The sequence below is a fragment of the Asterias amurensis genome, chromosome 17 (genome assembly GCF_032118995.1).
Source record: "Asterias amurensis chromosome 17, ASM3211899v1".
NCBI classification, from domain to species: domain Eukaryota; kingdom Metazoa; phylum Echinodermata; class Asteroidea; order Forcipulatida; family Asteriidae; genus Asterias; species Asterias amurensis.
This window is the reverse complement of record NC_092664.1, coordinates 8,357,283-8,374,693: the sequence shown is the minus strand read 5'-3', so window position 1 is coordinate 8,374,693 and position 17,411 is coordinate 8,357,283. Positions and strand designations below refer to the sequence as shown.

The following is a 17,411-nucleotide window of genomic DNA, read 5'->3' as shown; positions in this document are numbered from 1 at the left end:
CAGATTTTGGGTGAAAAAATTTTTGTTGATTTTATGCTTTCAAATGATACAGAAGTTACTACTGAAGACATTTTATCAGTGCGGACTTCGTATATTAGCGAAAGTTTGAGATTTATTAAGAATTTTGTGAGTTCGGGTTTTTGGTCAAAAATCCAAAAAAATCTGTGATGCCGGTATGAGTCGATTTTTCAGATTTTGGGTGAAAAATTTTTTGTTGATTTTATGCTTTCAAATGATACAGAAGTTACTACTGAAGACATTTTATCAGTGCGGACTTGGTATATTAGCGAAAGTTTGAGATTTATTAAGAAAATTTTGTGAGTTTGGGTTTTTGGTCAAAAATCCAAAAAAATCTGTGATGCCGGTATGGGTCGATTTTTCAGATTTGGGGTGAAATTTTTTTTATTGATTTTATGCTTTCAAATGATACAGAAGATACTACTGAAGACATTTTGTCAGCACAGACTTGGTATATTAGCGAAAGTTTGAGATTTATTAAGAATTTTGTGAGTTTGGGTTTTTGGTCAAAAATCCAAAAAAATCTGTGATGCCGGTATGGGTCGATTTTTCAGATTTGGGGTGAATTTTTTTTTGTTGATTTTATGCTTTCAAATGATACAGAAGATACTACTGAAGACATTTTATCAGTGCAGACTTGGTATATTAGCGAAAGTTTGAGATTTATTAAGAATTTTGTGAGTTTGGGTTTTTGGTCAAAAATCCAAAAAAATCTGTGATGCCGGTATGGGTCGATTTTTCAGATTTTGGGTGAAAATTTGTTTGTTGATTTTACGCTTTCAAATGATACAGAAGATACTACTGAAGACATTTTATCAGTGCAGACTTGGTATATTAGCGAAAGTTTGAGATTTATTAAGAATTTTGTGAGTTTGGGTTTTTGGTCAAAAATCCAAAAAAATCTGTGATGCCGGTATGGGTCGATTTTTCAGATTTTGGGTGAAAAATTTTTTGTTGATTTTATGCTTTCAAATGATACAGAATTTACTACTGAAGACATTTTATCAGTGCGGACTTGGTATATTAGCGAAAGTTTGAGATTTATTAAGAATTTTGTGAGTTTGGGTTTTTGGTCAAAAATCCAAAAAAATCTGTGATGCCGGTATGAGTCGATTTTTCAGATTTTGGGTGAAAAATTTTTTGTTGATTTTATGCTTTCAAATGATACAGAAGTTACTACTGAAGACATTTTATCAGTGCGGACTTGGTATATTAGCGAAAGTTTGAGATTTATTAAGAAAATTTTGTGAGTTTGGGTTTTTGGTCAAAAATCCAAAAAAATCTGTGATGCCGGTATGGGTCGATTTTTCAGATTTTGGGTGAAAAACTTTTTGTTGATTTTATGCTTTCAAATGATCAGAATTTACTACTGAAGACATTTTATCAGTGCGGACTTGGTATATTAGCGAAAGTTTGAGATTTATTAAGAATTTTGTGAGTTTGGGTTTTTGGTCAAAAATCCAAAAAAATCTGTGATGCCGGTATGGGTCGATTTTTCAGATTTTGGGTGAAAAAATTTTTGTTGATTTTATGCTTTCAAATGATACAGAAGTTACTACTGAAGACATTTTATCAGTGCGGACTTTGTATATTAGCGAAAGTTTGAGATTTATTCAGAATTTTGTGAGTTCGGGTTTTTGGTCAAAAATCCAAAAAAATCTGTGATGCCGGTATGGGTCGATTTTTCAGATTTTGGGTGAAAATTTTTTTGTTGATTTTATGCTTTCAAATGATACAGAAGTTACTACTGAAGACATTTTATCAGTGCGGACTTGGTATATTAGCGAAAGTTTGAGATTTATTAAGAATTTTGTGAGTTTGGGTTTTTGGTCAAAAATCCAAAAAAATCTGTGATGCCGGTATGGGTCGATTTTTCAGATTTTGGGTGAAAAAATTTTTGTTGATTTTATGCTTTCAAATGATACAGAAGTTACTACTGAAGACATTTTATCAGTGCGGACTTGGTATATTAGCGAAAGTTTGAGATTTATTAAGAATTTTGTGAGTTTGGGTTTTTGGTCAAAAATCCAAAAAAATCTGTGATGCCGGTATGGGTCGATTTTTCAGATTTTGGGTGAAAAATTTTTTGTTGATTTTATGCTTTCAAATGATACAGAAGTTACTACTGAAGACATTTTATCAGTGCGGACTTGGTATATTAGCGAAAGTTTGAGATTTATTAAGAATTTTGTGAGTGTGGGTTTTTGGTCAAAAATCCAAAAAAATCTGTGATGCCGGTATGGGTCGATTTTTCAGATTTTGGGTGAAAAATTTTTTGTGGATTTTATGCTTTCAAATGATACAGAAGATACTACTGAAGACATTTTATCAGTGCGGACTTGGTATATTAGCGAAAGTTTGAGATTTATTAAGAATTTTGTGAGTTTGGGTTTTTGGTCAAAAATCCAAAAAAATCTGTGATGCCGGTATGGGTCGATTTTTCAGATTTTGAATGAAAATTTTTTCGTCGATTTTATGCTTTCAAATGATACAGAAGATACTACTGAAGACATTTCATCAGTGCAGACTTGGTATATTAGAGAAAGTTTGAGATTTATTAAGAATTTTGTGAATTTGGGTTTTTGGTCAAAAATCCAAAAAAATCTGTGATGCCGGTATGGGTCGATTTTTCAGATTTGGGGTGAAATTTTTTTTATAGATTTTATACTTTCAAATGATACAGAAGATACTACTGAAGACATTTTGTCAGCACAGACTTGGTATATTAGCGAAAGTTTGAGATTTATTAAGAATTTTGTGAGTTTGGGTTTTTGGTCAAAAATCCAAAAAAATCTGTGATGCCGGTATGGGTCGATTTTTCAGATTTGGGGTGAATTTTTTTTTATTGATTTTATGCTTTCAAATGATACAGAAGATACTACTGAAGACATTTTATCAGTGCAGACTTGGTATATTAGCGAAAGTTTGAGATTTATTAAGAATTTTGTGAGTTTGGGTTTTTGGTCAAAAATCCAAAAAAATCTGTGATGCCGGTATGGGTCGATTTTTCAGATTTTGGGTGAAATTTTTTTGTTGATTTTATGCTTTCAAATGATACAGAATTTACTACTGAAGACATTTTATCAGTGCGGACTTGGTATATTAGCGAAAGTTTGAGATTTATTAAGAATTTTGTGAGTTTGGGTTTTTGGTCAAAAATCCAAAAAAATCTGTGATGCCGGTATGGGTCGATTTTTCAGATTTTGGGTGAAAAAATTTTTGTTGATTTTATGCTTTCAAATGATACAGAAGATACTACTGAAGACATTTTATCAGTGCGGACTTGGTATATTAGCGAAAGTTTGAGATTTATTAAGAATTTTGTGAGTTTGGGTTTTTGGTCAAAAATCCAAAAAAATCTGTGATGCCGGTATGGGTCGTTTTTTCAGATTTGGGGTGAAATTTTTTTGTTGATTTTATGCTTTCAAATGATACAGAAGATACTAATGAAGACATTTTATCAGTGCGGACTTGGTATATTAGCGAAAGTTTGAGATTTATTAAGAATTTTGCGACTTTGTGTTTGCGGTCAAAAATCCCCCAAAATTGTATATTACTGGAACATAAAAGTGATAAATGCACTGTATGCATAACAATACGGGGAAACATGAAAGGGTGGGATAAGAGAGCAAGCTGCATCAGGATGCAACAAACAATGGATAGTGCTGGGGCGAATAGTGAAATTTTGATATTCGGATACCGCTGGCCAACTAGAATATTTTTTTCCACCGCTAGAAGGCGCTATTTAAAAAAAAATTTTAGGATGCTAGAGGGCGCTGTTTGTTTGTGAATGAGATCGTATGGGCGGATTGATATTAGTTTTAGACAGTGTCACTCGGTTCATTCATAAAAATAACCGGATCTAATTTAAAGATGGCGATTTGCTTTTTCTTTTGATCGTGTTTGACCCTTCGTAATCTTTGAACAAATTACGTCAGAAATGTCATTGTTTTAACTTTTCACGGAGGTGAGCATAGTTAAATACTTAATTTATGCTGTTTTATGCTGTCTTAAAAGAAGTTTCATAAGGATTCAGACAAAACATTCCTATCAGTTGTCGCCCGACGTCCGCGGATATTCGGATATTAAAGAATATCCGGTTACTTGGTTGTAATTACAGAACTATCCGGTTTATAAATAGGTATTCGCGCCCTATGCGGATATCCGGTTAAGAAAAAAAAGGCATTCGCGGTTACAGATAGGAAAACCTATTCGCCATTAACCGGATATTCGAATAGTTAGCCCAGGCCTACAAATAAAGATGAAGAAGATCAAATGTATCATTCACATTTAATTCACAGAATATACACTGTATTTGCATCAAATAAAATATCAGGCAAAAGTGAAAATGAGGGTGATGGGAGTTTGTTTACACAGTATACAGCGCTAACTCACATCCTTGTATATGGGTAAAACCAAAACTTATATACTTTATCCGCGATGGCAAATTTCCATCTATTATATAAAATAAAAAATCTATACCTGTGAATGTTGAGTATTGAAGCGGTTGTAGACCTTCAGCGTCTTGTGTCCATCATCTCCAGTCTGCTTCAGATAGATGGTTCCAGAGGCGCCATGCTCATTGACCCCTGACCCTCCTCTAGCCTCAAATTCACCATCGAATCTGTTCTCATCGACGTAGACTGAGAGACGGCCTCCCCCTCCGCCTCCAGCATTGTTCCCATTTCCTCCATTTACCTACAACAAAAAAACAATAACAAAATCAAATCAAATAGTGATAAGACATCTGCTCGAGCATTTCAAAGGTAATGGGTTGGAATCCCAACCCCAAGTGATTTGAATGTGGGTTTCTTTTTCACAGAATTCGGGAAGGTACTGAGTATACAATGCTTCAAAGGAACACTATTGGTAATTACTCAAAATAATTGTTAGCATAAAAATTTACTTTGTAACTAGCAATGGAGAGCTTTAGTATAAAACATTGGAGAAATAACTCCCTCTGTTCGAGGTAACATATTTTTTAAAGGGGTAATTTCTCACTCAAACAATCAAAGACTTCAGGCCTGATGAGGCTTTTTGTTATGCAACTAAAAGCACACAAAGTTGTGCAACAAGGGTTTTTTCTTTCATTTTCTTCTTGCAATTTCGGTGACCAATTGAGCATAAATTTTCACAGATTTGTTATTTTATGCATATCCAGAAATTACCTCTTTTCGAGGGAGCCGTTTTCACAATGTTTTATACTACCAATAGCTCTCCATTGCTTGTTACAAGAAAGTTTTCATGTCAACAATTATTTTGAGTAATTACAAATAGTGTTCAGTACTTTTAAGTAGTGCCATGAAACTGGGCCAAGGGTCTTAGGGTCAATAAAACAAACCTGAAATTCTCCAGAACCATCAATCTCATTCGCAGAGATAAGAATACTCCCTCCGCTTCCACCACCACTCAAAGCCCCATTCCCATCTTCACCGTTTGCCCGAACAGTGCCCTCAACCCTCAGCCACTGGCTAACATTCATCCACAAAATTCCACCTCCGGCACCACCCGAAAGCCCCCCTCCACTCCCAAATTCAGCCGGGGTGGTGAAGGAGCCATAACTGGGAGGGGACCGTTGACTGGATGAGGTGCAGCCCCCTTCACCTCCGTGTGTTGCACCGGTGCCGATGTTCGGGTACGGATAACTTGGACCTTGGTAGAAAAAACCCGCACCTGGGCCTTCTGAGAGATAAGATGGAAAAATTCTCAATCCAACTTGATCTTTATTGCTATGAAATTTGTTGACTACATAATGGGACTACTACTTTGGCATAGTGGATTAAAGGAACACGTTGCCTTGGATCGGTCGAGTTGGTCTTTGAAAAGCGTTCTATAACCGTTTGTTATAAAATCGGTATGGTTAGAAAGATGTTGTAAAAGTAGAATACAATGATCTACACAAATATGCCTCGAAATTGCGTGGTTTTCGTGTTAGCTCGTCGACAAACACGGTCGGCCATTTATGGGGGTCAAAAACTTGACTCCCATAAATGGCCGACCATGTTAGTCCGCGACGTAAAATGAAAACCGTACAATGTTGAGTGCTACTTGTGTGGATCATTGTATTCTACTTTTAAAACATCTTTCTAACCATATGCATTTCATAACAAACGGTTTCAAACGCTTTTCATAGACCAACTCGTCCGATCCAAGGCAACGTGTTCCTTTAAGGGGACTTCTCGTAATTAAGTTAACTGCTGCCGAGTGAGTTCTTCATTGGTCTCAAAGTTTGGACTAGCCTGCTCTCAGGGGATGAGGAGTAAAAAAAAAATATAACAAGTTTGTCAAATATACTTACCACTTCCAGCAAACCCCTCCCCATTCAAGCTGATAAACCCTTTGGAATCCACAATCACCACGTCGGCAACGATGTTGAGATTGGTGGATATCAACTCCCCACCGCCGTACACCTGAACAAAGGAGCCCTCGATGGTGCGCCGCTCCCGGCCATTCTTGACCACCATTGTGCCATGATTGCGAATGTTGATGGCATTGAAATTAAGTGTCTCCGTCGCTTCCCCGTCGATGTTGATCATTTCATGCATGAGCAGAGTACCTATGAAGTTGATCGAATATTATGCAAGACAATTTTGTTGTATTCAAATATTTTTGAAATATTTTCTGACTCAGTTGGTTGAGTGCCTGCAATTTAATCCGGAAAATAGAATTAGCTGTTGCAATTAGTTTACCAACCAAAAGGACAGAGGGTACAAATGCAAAAAATAGTGAATAGTGACTTTAATGAAAATGAGCACAAATTACTTGTGACTTGACTTGAGCAAAGATGACTCAAAACATTGCTGCTTGACCTCAGAACACGGATGACAGGTCAAACTTCATTTCAATCGGGCATTTCAAATCCTGGACTTTTGACTTTTGACTATGCAAATCGAAATCCTTGAATAGCATTTATTTGTCAGATACTGTGCGCTTGACAAGTGCTGTTTATTATTGTTAATATTACTTCAACTTAACTTGACTTGAGAAAAAATAACTTGGGAATAACAATGATCACTCTAGTAAATTTTTCTTTATTCAACCCAAAATTATTTCCAGTTTTTATGGTCTCTTCACGACATGACAGCTCAACTCACCTCCGTCTGCGACAGTAACATTCTCCGCATTTTCCAGAACGCCCTCAACGTTAACCCTCACACCAGCAACCTTAAGCTCACCATGAAGTGTTGCCGACCCTCCACGATACACATCCACATCCATGGGAAAATGTGCACGAGACGCGTAAAAGGTCTGGTTGAAACCAATCAGCATCTTGCCCGTGCGATCCCCTGATATCGACCCGATTCTAACACTGAGTGAGTCGTGGTGTTGTTCGGGGTCCAAGTACGCTATCTGAGCGCCGCCGTAGATGTGTAGCTCGTCCAGAATAATGTCTGCGGTGAAATTGTGGCTGGGCTCATTTCGCACGACGTCAATCTGAGCACGCTCAGTAGGCATCAACCAGAGGATAGTGGACACACTTGCATAGTCTGCGAAACCGTCTGTGATGTTACGATCCTTGTCGCGGGGTGATCGCCCCCGATTGTTGATGTAGAGTGTACGATTAGTGAGAGGCTCGGTGACGTTGGAATCATGGGTGATGCGCGCCTCGTCACTGGTTGCATCTAGAAGCACGGTACCATTTAGTGGTTGGAGTTTGTGTAAGTAGATTGTCCCAGGACCACCTGGTTCAAAGTTGCTGTTCCCTCCAACAGCTTCAAAATCACCTGCAAATTTTCAATAACCAAAATTAATTTGGCTCTTAAAGAGACCATTCATTTCTGTAGAATCATCACAAAATGTCTACTATTGTTGATTTTTAACATAATTTTTAAGTAAAATGTCTGTAAAAGTAGCACAAAACATATGATTGATTTAGTTTCAGAAGCTAAAAAACTTTGTATCAGGATCATTCAAAAATGTAAGTTCAGGACATGACCTCCACTTTTACCTTTTTGGTCAAATCTTGATTGCCTGCAACTGGGACTCGAACCCACACTCTCCTGAATAGGAACACCAGCGCTCAAGTCCGGTACTCTTAACAGCATGGCAATGACACATGACTTTTAGCTTTGCCCAACACACAAATGTATCAACAAAGTGTACCTACCAATAAAGTAGTTGTTCGTGTAGTAGACAGCTATTCTACCACCAGCTCCTCCTCCTCCTGGAGAACTAAGAGTACCAGAGTAGCCACCTCCTCCTGAAGCATCTATGATTCCATCTCCGTCTAAGGTCTCAGTCTCAATCCAGATGCTGCCTCCGCTGCCTCCTCCAGCGCCTGGCGAGCGATGATCGCCACCTTCAAAGGAACCGAGAGGGTAAACGTTTATATTCATAAGGAGACCAAAGCAAAGGATCAAATCTTAATAACACTGGACACCTTTGGTAAATGTCAAAGTCCAATCTTCTCAATTGGTGTATCTCAACATATGCACAAAATAACAAACCTCTGAAAATTTGAACTCAATTGGTCGTCGAAGTTGCAAGATAATAATGAAAGAAAAAACAACCTTGTCACACGAAGTTGTGTACTTTCAGATACTTGATTTCGGGACCACAAAATCTAATTCTGAGGTCTCAAAATCAAATTCAAATATTTTAGTGGAAAATTACTTCTTTCTCGAAAACTCGTTCAGATGGAGCCGTTTCTCACAATGTACCAAGTAAGTTTTTTGCTAATAATTATTTTGAGTAATTACCAGTAGTGTCCTATGCCTTTAAATAATAAGGCCCAACTTTATAAATTTGTTCAGCACAAAAAAAACCACTTACATAGCATAGAAAAATACGAGATTGCAGAAACTGGTTACCATCAGCCAAAATAGATTATAATGTTGAACTGTTCAGACTGGTTCCCTGCGAATTTTGCTCAACATGCCTCAATTTTTTCCTGCAATCTTAAGCTCAGACCAACTCATTTTTTTCCCTACCATATTTTTCTCAGACCGACTCAACATTTTCCTTGCAAACTTCTGCTGAGCCTGACTCAACTTTTCCCCTGCAAATCATGCCAGGTGGTGGTCGAACCATAAAGGACCCCACCTTTGGTACCGCACCGCCAAGACCCTGCTGGATTAAAATGGCTGGTTTTTCCACCATCATTCCCTTATTAATAATTATAACACCCTTACAAGTATTCTGCCTGCTCGTTGGTTTAGAGCGCGTCACATGACATGTCTTAGTTTTGCTAGACAATGGCCCTGTGATAGTGCGTCGGTTTGCCGTGCGCTAGTCCAAAGACTAGCACACGGCGTGCAGTACCCAGACATCCGTTGCGTGTATGAGGATGATAGATTAATAGTCTGTAACCATTTCGGATTGCACGACACTTTACATGCAGCACAGTAAAAGTTTTTGCAATCTGTATTCGCGTTGTCCGTGGATTGTAGCATTCAGGTCTGTAACTTAATAATAATATTACAGTATTTAGAAATGTTTGGGGTGTTATAAAACAAATATTTACTGCTTTTACTTGTGCAATGGTTAAAACTATCACTCCCTCTCGGTGATCCCCGTAGCGTTCTATTTTCTAAAATAGAACGCTCCGGGGATCACCTCGGGAGTCATAGTTTTAACCATAGCACTCGAAGCAGTCAATATTTGTATATTACACACTCCCCTACCTGCAGCAATCAGAGTTCCATCAACTGTTAAGATCCCCGTCACATTCATGAACACTCTGCCGGCACCTGATCCTCCCAGATGAGGATATGTCGATTGACCTCCATCTGACCCGAATAGGTCAGGGGTCAAGAATGATCCATAGGGTATGCCGACGCGGGGCTGGTTTTGACCTTGACCCCCTGTGCTGGCGTGACCTGCACCCGATGAGCCAGGGCTGCCTTTCAGTCCAGAGCCATGGCCTAGGAAAAATAATAAAACAAACAATAATTTTTTTGAGGAAGCAATTGATGGCTAAGTGTGTTCTTCCCCTAATCGAGAACTATGTTGACATGTAATAGACAATAGACGGATTGCCCATGACGTCATTGACCACCATCGATGATGAAACCTGCGCAAGTGAAAAAGCTATTTATAGCTGACAGTTATGCGAGTGCACACGTGTGTACCATTCCATTGTTTATCATCAAACATGGTGGTCAATGATGCATTTTTGCAATCCATCTATGTAAGTCTTGCATGAATTCGAACAATTTGGGGACAAAAGAGTTTCCAAGTACATCATTTAATAAATGCACTTGTATCATTACAAAACCCACACTACCCACAAGACTTGCACAATGGGTAAGTGGATTCACAACAAGATTCCTTTTACCTATTGTCTGTTCATGCTGTAAGGACGTCTCAAAGCCTATGGATAGAGTAGCTGATGGTTCAACGCTCACGTTGACATAGTGAAGACTCAGGTCACTAGATTTCAGCTGCAAAGAGAAGCATATAAAACATCAACATACTTAAAGGAACACGTTGCCTTGTATCGGACGAGTTGGTCTATAAAAAGTGTTTGTTACCGTTTTTTATAAAATGCATATGGTTGGAAAGATGTTTTAAAAGTAGAATACAATGATCCACACAAGTTTGCCTCAAAATTGCGTGGTTGATTTTCCTGCGCGAACTAACACGGTCGGCCATTTATGGGAGTCAAAAATTTGACTCCCATAAATGGCCAACCATGTTAGTCGACGAGGTAAAAGGAAAACCGTTCAATTTCGAGGCATGTTTGTATGGATCATTGTATTCTACTTTTACAACATCTTTCTACCCATATACATTTTATAAAAAACAGTTACAAACGCTTTTCACAGACCAACTCGACCGATCCAAGGCAACGTGTTCCTTTAATCATGTTCCAGGCAAACAGTCTCCAGGAAGTTCAAACATACATATTTAAAAAGACCTCTTGCATTATGATGTAAAAAGCCCAAACAGCGCCTACACTGCGGTCAAAGGAAGATCCACCATTGGCTGAAACTTGTTTGCCGCGTGTCAAGACCTTGTGGTGTGTCATGGCCTAGTGGTTAAGAGCACCGGACTCAAGCTCTGGTGTTTGATCAGCAGAGTGTGGGTTCGAGTCTCAATCGTGACACTTGTGTGTCCTTAAACAAGACACATAACCACGAATTGGTTCGTAAAGTTGGGGAGATAGTGCTTTCTGCTCTACCAGCCAGGCTTCTGATGGATGATACCCAAACCTACATCTGTATGGATTGTTAGGTGGGTTAGATGGGTTTAGGTGGCAACGGTCCCTGGAAAAATAGTTGATGTGGCATTCATCAGGCTTTCTGTCTGGCGTGTTTCCATATTGACCTCAGAGATGGCGGCCAGTGCAAGGGTCTATTGCTCAATCACATTTTCTTGGGGACAGTGGCGCTGTTAGATCTGTTGTGCTTTGTAGGAGCCAGTTCGATTGGCACCATGGTTAACCCAAAGTTGACTATTTTGACTTGACTTCATTTGGAACCAGCCTCGTGATCATGGTTTCTTCACTGGTCCCAAAAGCCTAGTCCATGCTAACATTTGTAAAGCGCAGAGGGGAATCAGTGACACTATAGCGAAAACATGGAAGGCAATGGAGTGTTGAATACTGTGGTACAAATGGTTGACTTGGCTTCTAAAACAAGTTGTTAAATAATGTTGCTGGTCAGTAGTCGACTAAATGTGCGCTCTTAGCAATGCTCGATGCGGCACAAAGCGACAACCCAAGTTGCCCATAAAGATGATCAGGAAACTATTATCAATACTCTTCCAAAGATTTTAACTTCTTTTTAGTACAATAAACCCACCAAAGCTCCACTTCGGACATTGAGCGTGGTTCCCTCCAGAGTGACAGTCCCTTTCTGATTATCATTGATGTACAGAGAACCAAAGGTTTTAATGTCCAGGTGATCGATGTGGTTTTGGTCGCCCCCTTCATACTCCAGGAAAACATTGCAGCCAGAGCTGATTGTGAACCTCTCCATGCTGTGAAGACTCCCTGTGTACAAGAAACATAAAGAGCATTAAACCATCGCTTGTACCACGAAGTGACCTATCTCACAGTTAAAATATGTTGGAGAAAATCGCGATTGAAGTTGCACTATTTTTAAAACTGCTATTTCAGAGTCTGTTGATTATTTTCATTTTATTTTTGTTAAAGCTGACTACTTTATAAAAATTAAAACTGTGATTTTGAATCCCACCCAAATGATATGCCTGTGATTTCTTCACAGGGCTCGGAAAATTAATACACTAATGAAGTCTTACCATCTATGGCTATTTCTACGTTCTTGCAATCAAGAATGGTTGGAAGCGTTACAGAAGAGCCATCCAGTGCAAGTAGAGAGAAGGGCATCAGGGCACGAGGCATAGTGGCATTCAGATCCTGGCCTCGGAATAGAGTCAGCTGACCGCTTCGATCACCGCCGACTGCGTGAGCGATTAGCTCTGACCGATGGGCCCTCATGTTTGTCAATGCGAGTGACCCTTGACCTCTGATGATGACCTTTATGACAAACCATTTGAAAGGTTTTAAACAAAATTGGTAGGGCTGACAGAACAGTCACAGAGTATTTGGGTTTTGTGTGATCAACCACATACATAGTGAAATACCAAACCTGTGATAATTAGCACTTAAACCCATGTGTGAGTCAGGAAAAAATAGTGAAAATGCGTGTACATGCAATTTTCAGCTAGAGTATATAAATTAATTTCAGAGGGCAAAATTTCACAGGAAAAACAACGGTTCTAATATGAATGGTTAGGCTAATTAAAAAAATACCGGTTGATCGCCCCCTCCCTCATCCATTTTTCCGCGTCCTTTGTTAAACTATTTTTTATTCTACTCTTTTCTTTTCAAAAAAGACAAACTTTCTGTGTATTTCTCATTCAAGTTACTAATCTTTTAAGAATTTGTAACTGGTTACTTTAAACTGAAGAATTGGTGGACAGTTTGAAAAAATTTAAAATAAAATAAAAAGGCCATTATCCTCCTCTTTTTGGAAAAACTTGGACGATCAACTGGTATTTGTTTGTACTTGGCCTTATACAAAAAAACACAGTCTTAAGAATGTTGAAGATTTCAAAGAGGACAGAAAAGATAACACAAATCATCAGTACCTCATCAAACTCAAAGGTGTCAGCTTCTTCTTCTTCAGCAAGAATGAGTGTATCTGGAGCCATTGAATGCTCTGTCTGTACCACATTACTGTGCTCTGGGTCTCTCTGAAGCAGTACTTCAACCTTGTTCATAGCTGCATAGCTTCCATGTCCACGAAGCTCAATGAAAATCTAAATAGTGGGCAGATAGGGGAAATGTTTTTAGGAATTGCATCTTTGATGAAACAAGCATATACACCAATCCGGGCGCGCAAGTGTTGAGCACCATGCGCCATTTGCTGTGGTGTCTTCGGTGCCTAGATTATACACAAAAAAGACACCGCAGTTGTAAATTTTTTCAAAAGAGGGCGCAACTAATTTTGTTTCGTCGGATTGGTCTCTAGTTCTTAAAAAGTGTTTCTCTTCATTCAAATGTTTGAGTACCTTTTTGGTGGATACATTGGTTGTGGGTGGTCCAGTGAATAAATGGCCGGGCGGTTTGGGGCGGTACAGTGACTAAAGGGTTAAAACACAATAGGATCTCCAAAGAAAAATAGCTTTAAAAATGTCAGAAAAGAGTTTGACATTTAACAATAAAAAATTACCTTATCGACAATATTACCGATGGAAACCAGTGAATATTGATCTGGTTCCTGCTGTGTTCGGCAACCACTGACATCTACAAAGCCATCAGTGTGTACAACGGTAGTTATGCCGGACTGACTTGAGATTTGGAAATCAGTGACGTGGCTGATGACAAGAAAAAATGGGGGAAAATCCTCAGATTTTACATACAATCTAAGGATGTCTCATTAGTAAACTAAAATCACTGTAGCTCGCAAGCCTGACGTAAACCTGTAAAAACGGGTGCTTGATATGTGAACCAGAAACACAGAGGATAGCCCCTATATTCTTCCAGTATGGGCGTTCTTGGTTCTTTTATGTGCACTAGAAATCAAAGTACACAGGAACTACGGCTTTAGTAAAGGCTGTGGACACTATTGGTAGTGACTCAAAATAATTATTAGCATAAAACCTTAATTGGTGAGTAGTAATAGGGAGAGGTTGATAGCATAAAACCTTGTGAGAAACGGCTCCCTCTGAAGTGATGTAGTTTTCGATAAAGAAGTAATTTTCCACAAATTTAATTTCGAGACCTCAAGTTTATAACTTGAGGTCTTGAAATCAAGTATCTGAAAGCACACAAGGGTGCTTTTTTCTTTCATAGTTATCTCGCAACTCCGACCACCAATCGAGCTCAAATGTTCACAGGTTTGTTATTTTATTTACATGTTGAGATACACCAAATGAGAAGACTGGTCTTTGACAATACCAATAGTGTCCACTGCCTTTAATGTCTCATCTGAATGACAAAGCAACTTTGGTAAAGTATCTCGCTCAAGGAAACAAGTGTCATGTGACTGGGACTCGAACACACACTCTGCACAATGAATTTACTTAAAACTCAGTCAGCTACTGTAGTGTTATGCACAAGTGTATAGCGCATGCACGCTGTGAGTCATAAGTCAAAGGTCATATGAATAATACTTGTGTCAGGTATTATGTCCATAAAACTCATTTAGCATCTAGAACTCACCTTGTGCATTGTGGGTAAACCCTGACAGCATACGCATACACAGTGAACGGAAACGATACAGTAACCGTAGCCTGCTGGGTACCAGTTAGATAATAATACCCATCAGTACCCACCCCCGAAAACATCCGACTGAGCTGGAACCTTGTATATCCATGATCATAATAATAAGGGACACCGGTGGTATATATGCGTACACCGCCATACGTGTAATAATCCGTTAAGCTGCTTGAGTCTGCGCTATCCAACGGAAGATTGATGTATTCTTCAATTCGAGAAGCGTCAGAAGAGGACTGTTCATTGTCGACGATGAGTTTGCGGTTTTGTTGGTCTGGATCCACGCCTCCATGAAGGTAAACTGTACCAGAGGAGCTTACTTCATCAGGTCCAGTGCCACCCTTGGTATGGAAGCTTCCAATATAGTTGTAGTGTGTGTAGTAGATCGCAATGCGGCCTCCTGAACCCCCACCACCATAAGTGGAGCCTTAAGTAAAAATAAAAGTATAACAAAATTAACCAGAAAACAAAAACTTGATAGAGATAGAGATATGAGGGACATATTACCAACATCTGAGAGAGGTGTTGGTTTTTGGAAGAGGCCATTCACTCGATCCTCTTGTCTTTAAATAGTGTACCATACAGCCAATGTATGAGGTGATCCCTCTCCTGCCCCTTTCCAGATTGTTCCATAAACTTGGGTTGGATCCCTGGTTAATGTTAGTTAGGGGTTGAATGGCTTCTTACTGGCATCACTGAACAAAGGTACTTATGTATGACTTTTGACATGAGCAAAAATAAAACTAGAGAGCAAGCTATAGTCAAAGCAGTGAGGATTTCCCAACTGGCTCATCTCTGACCCAAAACTTGAAGGTGAAAATCTAAGAAAAAAACGTTCCTACCTTCTCCACCATTGCTCTCTATCGACCCAGCTCCATCAAGATGGCCGACGTAGGCGAGAATACTGCCCCCTGATCCAGCGCCCGTAACACCATGGCTATTTTCCCCGTTTGCATGGAGACGACCTTCCACTCTAAGATCATCACTAATCTCCAGAAGAAGGGCACCTGATAAGAAATGTATACCTTTTAGAGACAAATCTCTCCCAATGAAACACCAAAATATAAATCAGTCATAATGGAACAACCTAGCAAGATATGTGAAAAAACAAAATCACACAACTCAACTCAAGTCCAAATGTCCAAATATGTTACAACCGTTTCAGACGCTCAGGCACTCCAGAGTTGCGCCAAACCAAATTCTAAATTTTAGTTTATGAAAAGTTTGACGCCTCAAAAAGTAAGGAGCGATTTGACGAGCTATAGGTCAACAGATCAACTGTTGCAGTCAGTCGGAACAACTCTGAAGCGCCTTGGTTTCAGCGGCCGATCTTGTCATGAGCTGAACCTAATGTAAATGTTAGGTTGAGTTCGACTGTCTGAAACCAAAATTTATTTTGGTTGGCCTAGAGTCGCTCCTAATCTATTTGGTTCGGCGCGACTCTGGCACGCCTGTCTGAAATAGGTGTCAGAAGCCTTGCACAATCTAGACAATGATCTACTTTTTGTTTTACCTCCTCCTCGCCCACCGCCATCTCCATCATTGCCACGCCCACCTCCACTACCCATCTCCTCCGGGATGAAGGTTGACCCATACGCAAAGGCCCAATGAATGCCACGCCTCGACGGTCCACCACGTCCACCGTGACCACCTCCTGCCCCACCCAGCTGTCCACTGCTCTTGCTTTTTCCCTTACCAGGGCCTTCACCTAAAGCATGGCCGCTGAAGTCTGCATGGAAGTCACCTAAAGTTAGAAAAGAAATTTGCTGACAGATATTCACAAAATAAATGCACAGTCTTTCAAAGACTCCTTGCATACGACCTTACAAGCCGTAACCATTGCCCTCACCAAAGCCAAAATTATACTCCCTGCGAATGCAAACGTGATACAATTTTGATGTCACAAAAATGCAACAAATAACTCGCAAAAGTTGAACTGTAAGTAAGAAGCCACTATTACCTGCAACATCAACTGTCAAATCTTCAGAAATGAGATGCAGCCTGTTTGTCCGGACATAACCTCCAGCATTCACCACAAACAGCTTCAACTCCAGCGTGAACTCTGCCTCGTCCTTCACCGTCAACATCTCAAACTTCCCGTCCGATCGCACGGTCACATTTACGCACTCGTAACGCCCGGACGGTTGGTCGAGTGAGTTGCCGTAGGACCACATGGAGAGGGCGCCCCCACTGTCGATGGTAAAGTCATCGACATCTCCAAGGGTACCATTGATTTCCATCCAGACATCACGCATGCTGAGGCGAGGTGGCAAACGAAGATGGCCGTACCTGGAAAATAATAAAAAATAGTAGTGGCTTCTTATGGTGCCCATATCCGTCCCTCAGTGACACTCAATGTTAAAGGCACTGTACATTATTGGTAATTGCTAGTTTAAAAACTCCCTTGGTAACAAGCAATTGAGAGAAACGTTGTGAGAAACAGCTCCCTTTGAAGTAATGTAGTTTTTTAATTTGTCACTCAAATATTCAAAGTCTTCAAGTCTGAGGCCTTTTTAGGCATCAGAAAGCACACAAATTTGTGCAACAAGGATGTTTTTTCTTCCATTATTCTCTTGCAACTTTGGTGACCAATTGTGTCAAAATGTTCACAGATTTTTTATTTTATGCATTATGTTGTGATACACCAAGTGGAATACCGGTCTTAATAATAATAAAAATAATAATAATAACCAGTTTTTATATAGCG

The 17,411-nt window shown here is 39.5% G+C and overlaps 1 protein-coding gene across 1 annotated transcript; it reads right to left on the bottom strand.

The window, feature by feature from the left end:
* Positions 1 to 4,494: 4,494 nt before the first annotated feature.
* LOC139950097 (uncharacterized) lies at positions 4,495 to 16,299 on the bottom strand. Its single transcript, XM_071948726.1, has 14 exons — positions 16,218 to 16,299; positions 15,547 to 15,711; positions 14,651 to 15,131; positions 13,659 to 13,803; positions 13,075 to 13,245; positions 12,223 to 12,460; positions 11,763 to 11,953; positions 10,295 to 10,400; positions 9,642 to 9,881; positions 8,126 to 8,317; positions 7,113 to 7,742; positions 6,317 to 6,574; positions 5,360 to 5,700; positions 4,495 to 4,716 (listed from the first exon to the last, which is right to left on the bottom strand). The coding sequence occupies exons 1-14, from the start codon at positions 16,270 to 16,272 to the stop codon at positions 4,495 to 4,497; spliced, it is 3,435 nt and encodes a 1,144-aa protein (XP_071804827.1). The 5' UTR covers positions 16,273 to 16,299.
* Between the last annotated feature and the right edge of the window lie 1,112 nt (positions 16,300 to 17,411).

Coding starts and splice junctions, on each gene's coding strand:
- LOC139950097 (XM_071948726.1), bottom strand. CDS start 16,272: ATGGGTAGTGGAGGTGGGCGTGGCAATGATGGAGATGGCGGTGGGCGA. Junction 11,954..12,222: donor CGTAGAAATAGCCATAGATG/GTAAGACTTCAT, acceptor TCTTGTACACAG/GGAGTCTTCACAGCATGGAG. Junction 5,701..6,316: donor GGAGGGGTTTGCTGGAAGTG/GTAAGTATATTT, acceptor CTTATCTCTCAG/AAGGCCCAGGTGCGGGTTTT.